The following is a 19,612-nucleotide window of genomic DNA, read 5'->3' as shown; positions in this document are numbered from 1 at the left end:
TTTAACCTTTAAAGTTTTCCTTTTGGCGTGGTGCAGAGTATATGTAATGAAAATGTCTATATTTTCAACAAAAACAACCAACAATTACTATAGGAAATGACGACAATCTCAATATAAAGCCAATTTTAATGAAACTTTCTGGTTTAAAATGTAGTGAAATGTTCAAAAGGTTTGTCATAAAGCTGTCGCACTATGCACGATAACCCTATCAGCATGGCTTTGATGCCAATCGAGCTGAACATTGTATATGAAACACGGTGTTCCACAAGATTCTATATTAGGTCCCTTACTGTTCCCATATGCTTCCTATTGGGAGAATAATCCAAAAACATTCTATGAACTACCATCGTTATGCAGACAATAGCTACGCAGTGATATTTATCCGGAGAACCATGAGATACGACGACATGAATCAAACTGAATGACGAACTGAGTGACTGGTTATTATAAATGAGGTCAAAACAGTTCTTGTGATCAGTTAAATGGCTGACAAAAAAAACGTCCATATCAGACAGAACGTGTGGTTGTTCAACGTAGAGATGACATTAGAAAGCTTAGTGCAATTTTATTGATTTTAAATCACATGGAAACAGCATCACCAAAACCAAGTTTTTTCACTTAAGGAACATTTCACCAGTCAGACCTTCCCGAAACCAGCTGAGAAACTGACTCATGCTTTCCTTTTGTTTTTACAAAAGTTTATTATCACAACATTTTTACTGTGTTTACTCAGTAAACATCAAGAGAGAACATATAACGGCTGTTATAGAATCTCTAAACTAGCTGCTTGTATAAATGCAACTTCATCGAACACAGAAAAAGACTATTCAATTCTGTTTTGATGAAACAAAAATGTGCAGCTCTCCACCAATTTACTAAATAAATTACCAGTTACTAAAAGTGCCTTAAAATATTTTTATTTGACATTACCACTGTTAAAAACTGTTCTATTCTGTCCTTTTAGTTAATATTTCTTCGTCTTCAATATATATTCTATACACATTGCCTCATCTTGTATTTTATTGGCTCTTTCTTTGTTCATTTATTTTAATCATATAGCATTATTGGGATATATTTCTGCATATGACTATTGTCTGTTTTACCATTACATTTGAAGTCTACCTTTAAAACTTCTAATTTATTATTGAAATGATGCACATTTTCCTTCGTGTACAACTTTCCAAACATTTGTTTGTTAAACTGATTGATAGCTGTGATATTATCTTTTCCTGCTTCCACTTCCGCTATTATTCATTACTCTGAAGTGATTGTGTTGTACAGAATGAAACCGTCAGGTTGTAATGAGTCAAACCAGAAATCCTTCACCTTTGTGTGCAACGATCAGCTGCCATGCAAACCTACAAATCCTGCTGTGTCAGCACCTACAGGTGGATTGTGTCACATGTTGACCATCTGCACAAACACACACTTTTAGGGATGTTTTACAGTACACTTCATTAATTAGATCCTAACTATTCGAATCAGTAATTTAAACAATTGAAACAATAAATACTCGAGTCTCTATAACGACTGGTAATCACACCGTATTCAAGCGGTTACCTAACCTTTATATTCAGGCCTTCACTGTTGTCTTGCTGTATGCCACAAATGCACCCGGACAAGATGAAAGAAATTAGAGAAAATTTGTGTTTTATTTGAACAGGAAAGAGCAGGATTGACTTGTGGTCAGATGGTACCTCCAGGGAGGTGATATAGAAGGTGAATGGATACAGATAAGAGTAAGACCTCTGACTACTCATGAAACAACAGGAAACCCTTCTCCTGCCTGGATGTGCCACACAACGAAGAGTGACTCATTTAACCAGATGAGCTGTTTATATTCTGCAAGGTGCCTGGTATTTGCGATAGCATATTCCTCCTCCACCATTCCTCTTGGTTTCCCCATGATTAAGTGTTACTGGATTATTTGTCTTGACCTCACCACTTGTTAAAGGGCCCATATTATGCAAAATTCCCTTTATCATGGTTTTCTAAAAGTAATATGTGTCCCCATAGCCTGTGAAGTGAAGAAACTCTGTCATCTTCCTCACTTTCTTGCTCTAATTTTTCAGCCAACACAGATGATTCAGTAATTTTCCCTTCATGATGTCATGCAGGGAAATAACCACTCCCTCTGGTAGTGGATACTCACTTTGACCCTCACACAGGTAAATAGAAACTCACAAAGATTACTGAGGTACTGAATAAATTCAGTGTAATATGAAAAACTGTAACAGTTACATGTACAGTTAGCGGGGGCGAGTGTTAGCTACATGGTAGTGACTGCAACAACAGATACAACAAAAACAAGTAACATATTCAGACACACGATACTTTTAACTGACAATTCTGAAATGTCCTGCTGCAGAACTGAACTTCTTCAGGAGCCTCTCCTTCTGGGTTAGATTCTGGTTCAAACTGGTAAGATTGAAAAACAGCGTTTCTGTGAGCCATGGCGAGAAATCCACCATAAACATAAAGCACATGGTACCGGAAAGCCATGTCTTCTCCACGGTTGCCAGATCCGTTTCCAGCCCAAACACAACATAAAACCCGCCCACCTCAATAAAAATCTCAACCTCTGGATATACTCATGTTAAAACCATAAAACTATTACTGTATATGCGTAATAAAGGACACCTCATAAACAAACAAGTGCACTAAAGAAAGAAAGAAAAAAAGTAACACAGGTACAGGTTCCCCAAGAAGTCCAATTGGGCTGAAACTCGCCCAATCTGGCAACAATGATCTTCTCCCCAGGAGGAAAGACACAACTTATTCACATTTAAAGGTACAGACGCAGCAACAGCCTGTTCTCAGCAGAGCTCACAAGAGGGACTTTTAGACTGGCTGAAATTCAGGACCAAGGGTCAATTTGGGGAAATACACTTCGAATGCAATGTTGTTGGACTTTTGACACATGTCCGAAATTGTTGAAAAACTGCAGAATATGGGACCTTTAAAAAGCGCCTATAAAAAGGATGCATGCATCAAAAAGAATGACCGAGACTTTTATAAAGTCTCACAAACAATACTGGTTTAATGTTTAAAAGCACATTTTAGTAACGAGCATCAGTAATATTGAGGAAACTCTTCATTGCAGCTCATGTAAAGAAGCTTTGCGGCTCACCATTGTCCACAGGTGTCATAAAGTGTTTAAATTTAAAACGGCACAAGCTTTTTCTGTTTGTTTTCATGAGTCATGCGTTTGAAGCAGCATCCTGCTAAAACTGCACAATCGTCGCTGCGTCAGCTTCTCTCACTCTTATTCTCTGAAACCATCTCTTCCTGCCACAGTCTTTCTCTCTCACACACACACTGCTGAGGGGCAAACAATAGTGAATAGGCCAACAGTTTATTGGGCTGGTGGACATACTATCAGTGTTATCACATGAGCCGGCTGCCTGCCCGCAGACCCAGTTATGCACCAGCAGACACAATCCAAGGTCCTCGGGCTGCTGTTTACGAAAGGAGCACCGATCATCAAGGGTGGTCTTTGTTTCCCTGCAGATTTTGACTACATGACATCAGTGCGCCCACCACTTCACTCGTGATATTTTTGACACTCCCCCAAGAAGCTATTTCCCGATAATAGCCTGTTAGAGCAACATTACAAGCTTCACCATTAAAAGACGGAGTGATTCACCTGTTAACCAAATATGTTTAGTGGTGTTGCAACCACCAGCTGCCGTGTCACAACTTGACTAGGTAAGCTCCAAACAAATGTGTGAGAAAAAGAGCTCATCCACACGTCACCTGACTTGCCCGTTTGTATCTGTTGACTCCCATTAATTCTGGGAAGCGAATGGATAAAGGCAACTACAGTCATTCAATCGCAGCGTGTATTTTTCTCAACTATCATGCGATTAAAAGAAGACGATGAGACACATTAATGTGTGTTGAACCTCCTATAAAGGGGATTTTAAAAATGTTGTTTTGTGGGGTTATAAACACGTGAACAGTACTGAACTGAAGCAGGTTCAGTGGCTCCAAACAGCGTGACCATTTTGTCATTTCTAAAAGCAGAGGACATTTGGCCGAGATACGTATATCACAGTCAAATTTACTCAAAGCCTCATAATTTGAATATATATAAAGCACAATACAATAAGAAGACGAGAACCCTCTTTTCAAGTCTTAGCCCATAAATAAATATATAGATAGTAGATGGCAAATGTGAAATTATTCCTCCATTAAATCAAAAAGGCAGCATTCGAGTATTTTGGGGGTAAATTTGTTGCCCCAAGGTCAATTTGTGAACATCACACGCCACAAATCACAATATCATTTTGTGTAAAATAGTCTCCTAAAACACAATGAAAAACGGGCATTTTCATGAATTGATTCTTCCTAAAGATGCAGCATGTAAAGTTACCATGTGGTTTTGCTTTAATTAAACACATGAAATCCACTGTGTGGCAAATGCACGCTGAACACAGATCAGATAGGATTCTTCAACATACTAAAGAGCCTGACGGATAGCCCACTCTCACAGATTAGCTGAGTTACTTGCTCACTAAGTGAAGCACTTCAGATGATCTGAATGTATTAAAGCCTTATAAATCCTAGAAATTGGAGTTAAATTATGAAGAATGTGAGGCTGACCTGTTGGACACATGGTTTATCAGAAGCTTGCAGCAGCGAATACCTGATTTAAATGGATCCTTCTTAATTCAAATGAATGAATTTACCTTTTGGCTCAAGTTGTTGCAGCATCTGATAATCATAAAGACGATTAGAAATCCACTCCAAGCATGCCTAATTTCTCACCGTTATTTTAGACAAACATTCTGATAAGAAAATACAGACAGGGAGACACGGTATACAATAGTTGAATAAAAGACGTGTTTTCAGAGGAAAACTTTTAAAAAGCTGTCATGCAAAACCGGGGATCCCATTCATAATGATATTGTTTCAGATAATTGAGATTCATTTGTGGATTTTAATACTTCACTCACAAGATTTCCTGCAGCATGTTGGATCTTGTGTGTGTGTGTGTGTGTGTGTGTGTGTGTGTGTGTGTGTGTGTGTGTGTGTGTGTGTGTGTGTGTGTGTGTGTGTGTGTGTGTGTGTGTGTGGTGTGTGGAGTTTGCATTTTTTCTCTTTATATTCCAGTTTCCTCCCACAGTCCAAAAACATGCAAAAGTGAATTAGCGTGTGTAGTCTTTCTATAAACAGTGCAGAGTGTATAACCAGAGTTCATTTGCATTAAAAAAAAGTGATAGAACATTTTAAATAAAATATATTTCTGCACCTCTTTGGTTGGGAGAAACATACAAAGCACTTTGGTGTGTCAGTGCTTTTTGAGAGGTTGGATTATATTAAGATAAATCTGGTCACAGCTTGCAATCCAGTGCCATCAGTGTCTTGTCTTCTTCAAACATCCACAGCCTGGCAAGAGGAGGGTTTTCATTTGTTGAACAGGACACTTGTTATTTCCATGGTGGGATTAAAGGACACACTCTCATTTCCAAGAATCAGGCTCCGGTCACTCTGTTCACAGACATGTTAGGACCACCGAGGCTCGGGCTGATGCTAAAATAGACGTTTGTGCTCATGCAGGTAATGGCTAAGTCGCCTCCTTTCCTGCAGAGTTATTTCTTTCCTCCGTGGAATTTGCTCTGACAAGATTCAGCACATCACTCCAGAGAGAGAGTGAGAGAGAGAGACAGAGAGAGGGGGTGGAAAAAAGGGAAAGAAAGGTATGAGAGGAGGAGGACAAAGAATTCCTGCATGTCCAGGCTGGCAGCCGCAGAGCTCTGAGACAGCAGACAGAGTTACACAAAACATAGGCTGAAGTGTGACCAATGGTATTGATGATTGACTAATACTTCCAGTTTCTCACTTTAACCAACTTTTTGTGCAAACTCCTTAAGTATTACTTTAATATGTTGCATCAAACTCAAGGCTTCTGGAAACTGGAGCAGATCCCAGCTGATTTTAAGTCAGGTTACACCCTGGACACACACACACACACACACACACACACACACACACACACACACACACACACACATGCAAAGCTCTTCTCTTAATAGTCTGTCTGATAACCACTGCAGCTCCATAAACCAGCCACATATGGAAATTAGTCAATGCAATGGCATGCATGAACATTCAGTGTGTCGGCAGATATTCCACAGAAGTCCTGCAGATGGGAGATGAACTGTATTTGCCAATAATGTACGTTGAGCATCCGGGTGGGCGAGGCAGACTGAGGACATTATTCAATGGGCCATCATGTAAAAACATGTAGCATTAAAAACAAGACTATGAATACACATTGTATGAGTAAAAACACTTTATTACTGCACATATTTATTAGTTTTTTTTAAATAGTTAAGAATCTGCTCCATGAAATACAGCATATCAGCCTAAATAGTGCTGGATTGCACAACCATAATTTAGAACTGCTGCAAGGTAAAGGCCATAACTGCCCCCACTCTCTTGGAGCGAGTAGTTCATTTCCCTGAATAGTTTTTATTTATGTTTGTTCAAAGGAAATTCATGTATTCAATCATTTCCACCTTAAAATGCTGCTAATTTTAGTATAAATTAGGAATAATTTCTGTTGATATCAGGTTTAAGCATGACTAATCAATTCTTCCTGTCAATCTATCTTTCAGCCAGCAGTTGCTCATGTCTGTTGTATATTCAGGATGTGGGATTAGCACAGCCTCATCCATGAAGAACAAACATATTGATCGGCTAAAAATGAAGTTAAGTGGCAGGGCGCCGCTTGTTTAAAATAATATTATTGACAGAACGTATTGTACCACATTCCATCATCCAGAACACCATGCATGGATATTTTAAGTTCATCCAGATTCAGGTTGTTGACGAGGCCAGTCATCGATTTGTTGAATTGCTTTTGAAATGAATAATATTTTCTAAACACAGTTAGTTATAAAACTTTTCAGCATCTGTATGAGTGTGATGGATGGATGGATGGATGGATGGATGGATGGATGGATGGATGGATGGATGGATGGATGGATATTGGTGAAAAGGTCTTCGGATACCAAAAACTAGATTGGACAAATAGTCACATTTTAATCATCCTGTCATTGGTCCAACTATATTTAGTCATTTATTTCTCATGTGACAAAAGCTCTGTGACAACTGTCACAATAATAACCAACAAGTGAACGTTAATATATATATATATATTTTTTGATAGATGACAGTATTAAAGGGGTATAAAAGCTGCTTTCAGTGGTGTTACAGCTCCAGTTGGAAATGTAATGACACAGTTCAGAAGCAGAGGTTGAGCCAGGATGACTCCAGATCTGTGGAATTTTGGGCCTTTTCTGTTTCCACTGTGTAGGACGGGCTGCACTCGCTGCCCGTTAGTATCCGTCAATCTCAGCGAGGGTAAACATTTACCATCTTGGATGCCATTCATTCTTTTAAAGCTGTAGAAATGCCCCATTATGTGAAAGGGTCATTGATATCGCCGTTAAAAAGAAGTAAATGGTGACAATTTTTGCGAATAAATTAAATGTAAGACTGAAAGAAATGTGAAATATTTCCTGGTATTAAGTTTTACTTAACTGTATTCTCTACATTAGTTTACACATTACCATAGGTTTTACATTATCGCGTTTATAGATTACTGCAGTTCTGCATTACTATAGGTTCTACATTAAGGTACTTCTACATAACTATAGGTTTTACATGTGCTTTACCATATGCTCTACATTATCCCTGAATTATCAGAGGATATACATTACCATGACCGTAGATTTTACATTACTGTGTTACTGCATTACTGTAGCTTCTACATGACTATACTTACATATCAGCCTTCACTGTACATTAATGCATTTCTACATTACCATAACTTCTATATTAGTAGTGTGTTTCAGCATTACTGTAGTCTCCACATTAATGCATTTTAACATTATCACGTTATCACAGCTCCTTTAAATGTACATTCATTCATAAAAAAAAGAAATAATAGTAATTAAAACCAGAAAGAGACCACACTTTATGCAGTGCTGTTCAGATAAATATCACTCACTCAATCTCTGGTGTTCAATCAGAATCTATTGTTTAATATAATTGAAGACATTGTTCTTTCCTTTCTGCCTCTTTGTTTACCTCCCTCCCATGACTGCCGCTTGTTTACACTGTCCTCACGGGGAGAAAACAATGACTTCACCACACAGTCACGCCCTCACAGATCTGGCTTTACAAATAAGAGATCGGAAGCTTTGGAGGATGTTTCATCACGTCCTGTGTTTGTGGACAGGTTGGATGTGTGACCTCCGCCACACTGCAGCATCATGGGGCGGAAGACAGGAATGTCGTTGACCAGCCACTTCCACTGTTGTTCTTTCTTTCTTTTTTCTTTTTTTTCCGCAAAGTCTGCTGAACAGATTCCTTTCAGGCCATGCTCGCCCGCCTTTTCTTCTCCAAGGGCAAACCAATCTGTGCCATTGTTGTTTTGTAACTTTGCACCGAGGTTATTCAGAGTCCAAGCCAGGCTTCAGGACAGACGAATGTCAAAGCAAAGAATGACAATTCATGAATTAACAAGTTTAGGACATTTTCCCTAAAAATGGGACTTTGAAATAGTTTTTATAAGTGCGTGCCTATCATGTCACATTCAGTGTGTGTGTGTGTGCGCATGTATGTGTGTCTACAGACCACACCCACACACAGCCTCCCTTCACTCACTTTAGCCCACTTGTCCTTATTTGGTCATGCTGCCAGCTCAGCTGCTGATTGGTCAACACGTTAAAAAAAAATAAAAAATCCCTGAAAGACTCACCTGTATGGACTCCCCCCCCCCCCCCCCCCCCCCCCCCCCCACACACACACACACCTCTGTGTGCAGCAGCAGGTACACACATTATAAAGATGCCTCAGCTGAAAATAAGGCTACTAGCGGAGTCTGTTTAAAATGTCTCGCTGATGTCCCAAAAAACAAAAACAAAAAACATTAAAGCTGCCGGGAACAGGCACCTGTTCAGACACGCTGTGTGTAAAACCCCGCCGGCATGTGAAGACACACTGCCATCACTATACCAGCATTCCTCACCCTCGGAATGAGACGACGCAGCTTGAGGAAGCAGCTCATCGGGGATGTGAGGAAGTTGGCCAGATATCAGACTGTGTGTGACTTTGATAGTAGCTTTAGAAACTCAAGATGCTCCTCTCTCAGATCTTTTAATGACTTCACAGTATGTGGAGGAGGAGGAAGGAGAAGAAGAACTTGAAACACATATTCTGTTATAATGCAACTTCAACCGCTCCCTGACCATTCCCTCATGAAGGATAAACAGCGTCCTCTACTGGGAAAGGAGCAGACAAGCAGCTTCACGTTGTATTTCGGTCACATTTATTTCGACTACACGTATAGAGACAGGTATGAATGTGCGGAGGAGTCGACGTGGTTCAGTTGGTGCCGTCTTGCGAAGTCAGAGTCTCTCCTGCAGACTCCAGCTCAGATAGAACGGCTCTGGAGGAGGACGCAGAGACAACAGGAAGGGATTCATTCACGAGAATCAGATAGTGAAAGCAGTCAATGACGGACACTTATTTCAAACTGAGCGACTGGGGTATGAAACCCTGAGCTCATATGCAAAATACAAACATTCAGAGTTTTATTTTACTGTTTGATTTGATAAATTAAGACATTTAAACACATTTTTTCTACTAACTTATGCACCACATGTGACATGTCACCCTGCTGGTACCTTTAACTGGAGGTGAGTCATGTTTAAGATGAAGACAATAATGCTGGTTCACATGTATGCACATGTATGCAGAAGTGGTAAAAGTTTAGTTGATGCATTTCATTCATTGTAAAAATCAAAAACAAAACAATTCAATACTGAACAAAAGTTTTAAAATTCCTGACTGAAAGGGAGCAGAAAGAAGATTAAATGATCGAATCAGCTCCTTTATCTCAATGAATCCTTTCCATTGAAAATGAAAAGCAAATATCAAACAAAGAAAATGACTCTAAAATGCTCACATTGTTTACTGAAGGAGAGGCACAGAGACTTTGGTAAAAGCACCAGGTCCATCTCAGTATAGATCAAAAGTACAGCTCTGATGCTGATAGCTAAATAATGACTTTTTAAGGCAGTCAGACCATGAATGTGTTTGTTCTACGTTGAAATAACATGAATACAGCTGCTGCTGATCTTAGTGCTGTTCGGGGGATAAAAGTGGGGGGAAAGTGCTGACGTGTGCTCCTCACCTCTGCTCCTCGCTCAGATGGAACTCCTCCAGCGCTCTGTTCGCCAGGCGCGAGGTTGAAGGCAGGCAGAAGGCGGCGGAGAGCTGGACCAGCTCCACGGCTTTCTCAGGGGCGGCGTCTCGGCGGCACGCGGCGAGGAAGGCGTAGAGCAGCCTCTCACTGCGGAGAGACACAGCATCAATCACTTCTTCTGCTCACGTGTGAAGGGGAAGGGATCAGGCTGCGGGGACTTACGAGGGGACTCTGTTCTTGGATTTGAAGAGCTGCAGCATCTCCCTGCACAGAGGAGCAGACGGCGGGCGGGTGAGGTCGGAGGTCAGAGGTTCACGTACCTGTGCAGGTGGGTGGACTCAGAGTGTCTCTCTCTCTCTCTCTCTCTCTCTCTCTCTGTCTCTCTCACCAGGCCTGAAGGCTCCGGTCGGCTCGCAGCAGCAGCATGGTGATGTCCGACAGCGAGGAGGCGCTCCACTCCACGGCAGACTTCACATCCATCACTGCCTTCACATCCAGAGCACACACTGCGAAGGAGGCCTGCACCTACACACACACACACACACACACACACACACACACACACACACACACACACACACACACACACACACACACACACACACACACACACACACACACACACACACACACACACACACACACACACACACACACACACACACACACACACACACACACACACACACACACACACACACACACACACACACACACAATCTCAAATATCAACAATCTCAAATACAAAATCAAAAATAACAATATTACATGTCAGGAATTGTCACTTAAGAACTTAAAAAAGGTGATTTGTATGTGATCATTTCTAAAAAAAAACAACTAACAAAAGTGAATCGATGCACAAATCTCTTTAAAATAAAGAAATCAGTGCCCCACAAACACACTCTCACCAGTCCCAGTAATGGTGACACGGGAAAATGACTCAAATAATAAAAAAACAAAAGAGCAACTAAGAACTTGGACTTTGATTGAAATAAGAAAGGCTCGGTGGATTATTTTGTCAAAATTGTGATTTAGCGCCATAAAATAAGGATCAGGATGCTAATATGTCATAAATATTCTTTTTTTTTTTTTTTTTTTATCGAAATAAAGATTTAGTATCTGATAAATGTCCAAAATATTAATTTAGTACATTAAAGTAAGGACTCTGTATTCTTTAACAAAATAAATATTGACTGTTTAATTTAAAGACTTAATGTTATTTATTATATACAAAATAAGTCTTTATTAAATGTGCAAAATAGTGATTTAGTTCTTAAAATAAGGACTTAACATTGTGTTATGCTATAAATATAGACTTTCTAATAGAAAATGAGGATTCAATATCTCACAAATGTCCAAAATAGTAATTATAGCACATTATAAATAAATATTGACTTTTTAATTGCCATTAGGATCAGGTAACAATCTAAGAAAATAGTAGGAGATGTATGGAGATCGTTTCAGGGTGAACTCCTTGTCGTTTTGATTATTTGAGCATCCGACTGACCTCTGGGTCGTGCTGGTCTCGAGCCATCAGGCTCAGCAGCTCCCCCACCAGGTCCGGCTTGTTATCGTGGCCAAGAGACTTGACGTCTGCGACACAGGGAGAGAACAGACTGCTGAGGGTCTGACAGCACCACGTGTGGCGCGGCACACGGGTCTCTGACCGTGGACGCAATGAGCAGACCTTTCCAGATGGCGGGCAGGAGGTCCAGGCGGTTGTCCGTGTCCAGCGCCTGCAGCAGATCCTTCAGGGCCTGCGGGTTCGGGTAGTACAGCTGCAAACACACACACACACACACATTCCCTCTAGCGTTCCTTCACCGGCACAAGTGAAAATGGCAGGAACGCGCACTGACCGAGGGGACGATCCGCTTGTACCACTTCATCACCACGTCGAGGTGCTCCATCATGCACAGCAGGCTGAAGAAGCGAGAGCTGCAGAGGGTGGAGGAGGGATTTAGATTAAAACACAAACAATAACCGAACCCTGGATGAAACTCAGCTGAAGGTCTACTACTCACTAGTAAATGCCCTGATGGAAGGAATCTCCCAGCAGCCTCCAGTTCTCCCCGACCTCCATCAGACGGTGGACTTTATACGCCAGCTCCAGGTCTTTATTGTCCAAACACTACAAGACAAAGGGGACAAGCATGGGATGGCAGGTGTGATCTTAGACCGAATCTTTGGTTAAAAAGCTGCTGAAGTCCACAAAACAAATCCTCATGAGCTGATATTGCTTATTTAATGTTCATGACGTCTGTCTAAGTGCTGACTGCGTCATGTGCTTGTCATTTATACCAGCCTTGTCTTTTTAGCTGACATGTGCTCCTCCAGGTCGATGAAAGTCAGATAAATGAACTTTATCCTCCAAAGAAATCGTGTTTAATCTACTTTATTTAAGCTAAACGACCCTCAAAAAAATTAGACACACATATTCATGAACATTTTTTAACAAATTAGTCCAGAAAAGACAATATCACTGCATGGTAATTATTATTATTATGGTTTTTTGCTGTAGGAACCACTAAAATAGCAACACTTTGAAGACGTAAATCTGTAGAATAACTACAAAATTAAAAGAATAGGAATAAAGCACAAGACTATCCGTTAATGTTTTATACTCTGATTATCCAGCTCAGGGTATTAAAGGCCATTTAGAGTCACTGATGATAAAGGACGGCCTACAATATAAATCCATTCATTTAAAGCAGTGTTCACCATCGTGGCGTAGTTCACGGTTAGACTCACATTAGAAAAAAAGCTGCAGTGATATATATATTTAAAGACGTTCATATTATGCGCTGAGCAGAACATCATCACAAAATATCCATGCAGTTTAATATTTTTCACACGTTTTCTACTGTACTGCTGCTGGAATATCAATTTACATGAGGACTTTGTCCCAAATTCATCAACTATGTTTGATCTAATCTCAGGAAAAAGTGAAATAAAGCAAAATATTGTCAAAACGAGTTCCTTATACATTAGTTGGGGTACACGGTGAGGATACTGAGCTTCTGAAATCCTTAAACACAGTCAATCAACCTGCACTAGAGTTTGATTGCACGCTGTAAAGAAAGACACTTTAAAGTGGTCCCGGCCTGTCGATGTGTCAGAATCAGTACAAGATATACAAACAGAAACTCAATTTAAATATATGGACTTACAATTTTCATCGCAGTCAGGAAGAACATAACTGGAGGAGAAGAGACAGAGTCAGAGGTCACAGACCAAATCAGGTGAATATTGAATCAGGCTGCAGGGCGGAGGAGTTGAAACGAAGCACCGACCGTCGTGAGGGTCCCTGCAGGTGAAGCTGGTTCCCTCCAGCTCAGCCATCACCTCTTGCAGCATGCTGCTGCTGTTGTTTTGGCTGAACGACTCTGCGGAGAACAGAAGGGAGCCAGAAATGATCGGCGAGGCTCGCAAGGCGCCGTCCATGTTGCAACTATAATTTATCTCATTATTCTATCTGGAAAACTTATTCTAATTCCTTTTTTTCTAATTATTTTCCAGAGTTTTTTTTTTTTGCCCTTAATAAAGAAGTTATTTTCATTTAACTTTAAAACCTAAATATACATGTTTGAATGTAAGTCGCTCGGCGTACCTGATCTGTGGAAGATCCTGACGATGTATTCGAAGGTGGCGGCACTGGGAGCTGCACACAGGCGGGAGAACAGAGTGTGAGTGTGAGTGTGAGTGTGTGTGTGTGTGTGAGTGTGAGTGTGAGTGTGAGTGTGTGTGTGTGAGCAGCAGCATATACACACCGGGTCAGGAATGACTTGAGGAGTGTGTGGTGATAGTTACCGATCCTCAGAGCCTTCATCTCGTTGAGGACGTTCAGGGCCTGCGTTTTGGCCAGCATGCCGCAGCGGCGCAGCACTCTGAGCGTGTTGTTGAAGGTCTGCAGGTTGGGGCGGAGCTTCTGCCGACTCATCTGTTTCAGCAGGTCCTGCACAGGACGGAGGAGGAAACGCATGGAGGAACACAGACTCCCACGGGAAATAATCCCACTGGATTATCAAGTCTTACCGTGATGAGCTCCCATCTCTCCGCGTATTTGTCTTGTGTGTCCTGAGCAGCCAAGATCAGAGCGTTGAAGATGTGGATGTCAGCTGAGGAGAGATGGTGGAGTAATTAGTCTCCTTCCTTCCTCCAAACATCTTTTGTGCCTTCAGGTTTTTTTAAATACGCCTATTGTCGTCTTTAAAAGTCATGATTTCAGTTGTTTTCCTGCCTTTGTATGCTTCATTTGAGCTGAGAAATAGAAGGAAAAGCTTCATTAACCCTTAACTTCCTTCTAAATTATTGGTACTGATTGATAATCATGATTAAACTTTTAGAATAAACGCCGGAAAAAGTTGCTCTTTTTAAGGTAAAGTGTGATTCTCTCCTCATCATTGCACTCGATTCATGCATTTAACGCGGGAATATTGAAGACAGTTTTTAGAAAAATGTGATTAGGCAAATACATTATTAAAATGTTTAATTTGCATACCACTGTATGAAAGTGGAATTCAATAATCTGAAGTTAATATTTTACAAAAATCCAGGAAAAAATATGCATAATTTTAGAATTTCTGTCATTTTGGTGGATTGAATGTTTTTTCTTTTACTTATTTTGTTTGATTAAAAAAAACAGAGGCACATAATGTGTTTATCCACAGCTTTTAATCAAACTGTGCTTTAAAGTATTTTGATGTTTGCCACATAATGAAAACATCAACACTGAGATTGAAGTTTTTCAACTAAAACGTCTCTGTCTTTTAAAAAATTATTTTCAGGGTGGCTCCAGCAACCATAATGATCTGGCGCCCTCTGGTGGAAGTTTTGAGAATATCAACCACAATTTGTTTTCAATCAAAAAGGAATAACGAGACTAAAATAAACCTTTTAAAAAAGGTTTCTATGTAACTACACAGTGTGAAAAATGTTTTACATCCTGATACAACTGATTTGAATTTTATGAGAAACAAAATAACTACATTCAACGATACCATCACTCAACTGAATTATACATTAAATTTCGTATTGAAGGATCATTTTACATGTTTAAATGCCTCCACAATAATATCAACTTGTTTCTACACACACATTTAAATAAAACTACACCACACCTCTTTTTTTAAATAACCACGATTAATAAAGAAAACTTTGTGACCCTCACTTTATTGTGTTTAGTAAATTTAAGATTAAGATTAATATAATATGAATTTATCTGCCTATAATATCTGCCTCTATAATGCTCCATAAAACTAATATTTTGGTTAATTAATTAAATAAATACTTTAATTACAATACTAGTTTCTTTTTAATATTGCGCAAAGATAGAAAATTTATCTTTGCACAATATTAGTGTAAGTAGTGGAGTGTAATATTAATTTGTGTAAAATTTGCATATTAGGTAGTTTTGATTTTATTCATTTAGTTACTGTTTAATTTGATCAGTTGTACGGATTTCTCATTAATCATTAACTAAATAATTTATTCAGATAATACAATAACTGGTAATACCATTGTGTGCCACATTTAGTAACCTAAAGTGCTGCCACCCTCATTTTTGTTACATTTTAAATCCCGGTTCACTTATTTTATCGCTGCCACGATTGCAACTGTGAATTTTTTATCATCGTCATCATGATTATTAGGTGAGCGACTGGACACCTTGGATTTGCCCCTTTGGTATGAATAGAGCATTTTCTATTTGATTCTATTCTAATAATTCATTTACCCCAGTTCGGCATTAGGTTTTCCATTTGATCTTCTTTTTTCAGTACTTTGCACTTCGTAATTTATGAGAATTATTCTGACAGATTTTCCTTTAGTTCAGTAGGATGCTCTTGTTTTTATTTTGAATCTCAATCAATGAAACCTGAGTAGATATTGACTCTTGACTACTTCAGGTACTTCAATTAACCCCCCCCCTATGGAGTCTCACCTGTCAGCCTGTTGTTGAGCAGGTCTGTGTACATGCTGAAGGCCTTAGCGTACGCTCCGTGCTGTGGATGGTCACACATGGATCAGATCTTCCTTTCAGAAGCAGAACGTCACCAGCAGGGGGAGCCCCTCCTACCTTCACCATGCCTCTGATGAGAGCTGAGTAACAGCGGGTGTCCTTCTCTGGCAGCAGGTTGAAGATCCTCACTGCGTTGTTGTTTTCCCTCCATGTCACCTTCAGGAAGTCGTTGGCCCGGGAGACCCTCGCCATCCTCCTCCTCTGCTCCTCCCTGGCCTCCTGCAGGACACACGGACAAAACCTGAGCACCAGCCGGGGGGTGGAGGGGGGAGGTGTGAGGTGTGTTTTTAAGACTCACTGTGTCATCCGGCTGAGGTTCTCCCTCCTGAACCGGATCCTTATCGCCGTACAGACAGATGAGGTCCAGCAGGTTGTAGACGGTTTCCATGGAGACCGCCGTGCCTACATCAAGGTTGAGCTTATGGTTAAGTTTTGACTAAATCAACAGGAAGTTAAAATAATTCAACACAATTTCAAAGGAAGTGTGTGTGTGTGGGGGTGTGTGTGTGTGTGTGTGGGTGCGCACCGGCTTGCTGCAACTGATCGTACATGTCGACAGCAGCTGTAACTTTCCTCAGGCTGATTCGCTCCTTCAGCGCCGCCTCGCTCACCTCCTCCAGACGCAGCGACACACTCTCTGGCATGAGACACTGCAACACACACACACACACACACACACACACACACACACACACACACACACACACACACACACACACACACACACACACACACACACACACACACACACACACACACACACACACACACACACACACACACACACACACACACACAGAAAATTACTGAAAAGTAGTGATTCATTCCAGTTACATCTTCAAAAGCCAGTGGAATTAAACGTTACTCAAGTTTTTATTATATCACTTTATATCTAAAGTTACATCAGTGGGAGGAAAAAGTTCTACGATGTAGAACTACTAAATTATTTATAGTTTTCAGTGACTGCTGCATTGCTTTCTTACTGGTATATGTGGCTCTGCAAAGTCTTTGGTGAAGAACTTGGGATTGTTGTTGATGAAATATTTGGCTGAAGCTCGTCCCGACTCTTGAGCGGATGCGAACAGCTTCTGCAGAGAGACAGAAAGAAATGATTAAGAGTAAGAACTCGACACTTTACTGTGGTAACTGAAAATTCGCTGACTTCTTTCATTGTTCACTCAAGTCTTTTTCACCTCATCATATTTTATGACAAGGCCGACGCTTGACTTGAAAGTAAACTTAGAGATGATAAATTGTGTTGCTGTCAGGCAGAATGTGTTTGTTGTACATACAGACTCAGCATTGGTCCTGGGGGAGAGGTAAGGATCGTCCTGGAACGGGTATGGATACGTTGTGGAGTCCTGCAGGGGAGAGCAAAGACGGTGAGCGAGCGCACGAAACAGAAATGAGGACTGAAAAACAACATAAGAGGGAGCCTCACCCTGCTGACGGTGGAAGCCAGCGCCTCCAGCACCGCCACGTTGCTCCTGTTGCATCCCCCCACCCCCCAAAAATAATTTGAATTAATGCAATGTTACAGCTGGTAGAAAGAAGAGTTAATGAGTAATGACGATGCAATACCATGTCTTCTTCTTGGGGATGACTATCGCTTCTGTAGACTCTGAAACAAAACGCAAAAAACATCCATCTTCAATCATCACTGCTTCAAATCAGTTTTAGAAAGGGGATTTGTTTTAAAGTTTTCTCTCCAACGTTCAATAAATCTGATGAAAAGCCCAAAATCACTGCTGATATCAAGGAACAATGGAAGGAGCTTATAATTATATGATTATCAGATGATTGTAAGCTATGTATTGCTATGAAGAGTATAAACAGAAGTATATATGGTAATAATGCCACATTAATACAATCTAATTGCAATAAATGACTGAATTTCCTTTTTTTCCCAGTAAAGAACTGTGAATCACCTTGTGGCTGAATGGTGCTAATGACAGAAATGTGCCTTGCCTCTATAAATAGGTCATTAACAGCAGAGTAGAAGAAAAAGCGAGAGTACGTCCATTATCAAGCACTCCATGTGAAGATAACATGAGCTTTGCATTTATTTCATCGTGAAGTCGGTTGTCACGAAGTGGTTTTTTTATAATGATTCAAGCCCTTTTAGTGATTTACCTTTTGGAGCTTCTGCAGCCTGTTGTTGCAGAGCCGAACTCCCACTGAAGCTCCTAAAAAAAAAAAAACACGGAAACACTCGATTACACACAGCAGATATTCAAAGAGTCCGTCTTTAGAGGCACATTTAGTGGAAGCTCGAACACCCTCAGAATAACAAAAACTTTTCATTCTGATGATTGATTTTCTCGTGTTTCTGATTTTGTGTTTTTTTTCCTAAGACATTTTAGAGCTTCAGAAAGGCCCCGAAGGAAGCCGCTTAAGAAAACATTTACTGAAGCGAAGCACGAGACCAACATACAAACGGTCAACAGCATACAAAAAGCAGCAGTCTGGTTCTTTCGTGAAGATATCAAACAACAAATAATCTGTGCCATGGACACTAATAAAAGAGAAGCAAAGGAATACGAACAATATTAATAAATATTAAAAGTAATAACAACAGTAAAAACAATATTAAAACAAGTCAATCTTACATTCTTGCATGATAATGTTGGTAGTGATTGGCAATATACCAGAATTATGTTATCATTGCGAAGGATGAATGATGAATAATGAAAGTATAGTTCAAAAACTCATTACAACAAAAACAAAGCAGATTATTCTGCAGGAAAGAAATCAAACATGGCTGCATTACAGAAGAAACCTGAGCGTCTGAGGTCCACACCTGTCTCTCACTGGTCACGTTTCACACGACAGCAAGCAAATATGTATGACAGAAGATACTTTTAGCAGGTTTTGTGAGCACAGAGACATGGGATGAAGAGATAAGTAGAAATATTGTGTCCTCGTCCAACTGTGACATAAATTAACGAGACGTAGACGTGACCTCCTCAGTGTTGCTGTCACTCACACAACACATTTATGACGCCATATTAACAATCAAACAGTATGACTGTGATGTAACAAGCACTCAAATGTATTATACCTGTTCCCGAGCCGCCGCTCGAGGTTATAAAACAAAATTCTTCCGTTTTTTCGGATGCAGTGCCCTACGTGCCTGCAGGGCGCCGCCATGTTGGCACGAAGTGAAGCATTCTGGGAGGGACAGTCCACTAACGTAAAGACGGAGGGGGTGACCTGTGAACAGATAAATTCTGCTTTTGTTGAAAAATAAATACCCTGAAGAAAATTTATCTATTTCATCTGTATATTTTTTTACCATTAACGTTAATCTATCCGTACAAACAATACCATTTACTCTAAAAAGCTAATCTTTTATCGCGATGTATCCCCTC

The 19,612-nt window shown here is 40.3% G+C and overlaps 1 protein-coding gene across 1 annotated transcript; it reads right to left on the bottom strand.

Annotated features, from left to right (window-relative positions):
* Positions 1-9,236: 9,236 nt before the first annotated feature.
* ptcd3 (pentatricopeptide repeat domain 3) lies at positions 9,237-19,415 on the bottom strand. Its single transcript, XM_080465319.1, has 23 exons — positions 19,303-19,415; positions 18,375-18,427; positions 17,823-17,862; positions 17,683-17,728; positions 17,534-17,602; positions 17,225-17,329; positions 16,768-16,891; positions 16,540-16,643; positions 16,299-16,460; positions 16,164-16,224; positions 14,258-14,340; positions 14,033-14,177; positions 13,833-13,883; positions 13,516-13,608; positions 13,393-13,421; positions 12,247-12,353; positions 12,082-12,160; positions 11,910-12,000; positions 11,730-11,815; positions 10,611-10,747; positions 10,445-10,486; positions 10,211-10,369; positions 9,237-9,463 (listed from the first exon to the last, which is right to left on the bottom strand). Exons 1-23 carry the CDS (start codon positions 19,389-19,391, stop codon positions 9,400-9,402), a joined length of 2,019 nt encoding a protein of 672 aa, XP_080321445.1. The 5' UTR covers positions 19,392-19,415; the 3' UTR covers positions 9,237-9,399.
* Between the last annotated feature and the right edge of the window lie 197 nt (positions 19,416-19,612).

Source organism: Lipophrys pholis (assembly GCF_963383615.2).
Source record: "Lipophrys pholis genome assembly, chromosome: 6".
Classification (NCBI taxonomy): Eukaryota; Metazoa; Chordata; class Actinopteri; order Blenniiformes; family Blenniidae; genus Lipophrys; species Lipophrys pholis.
The sequence above is the reverse complement of the archived record's forward strand: the minus strand, read 5'-3'. Positions and strand labels throughout refer to the sequence as shown.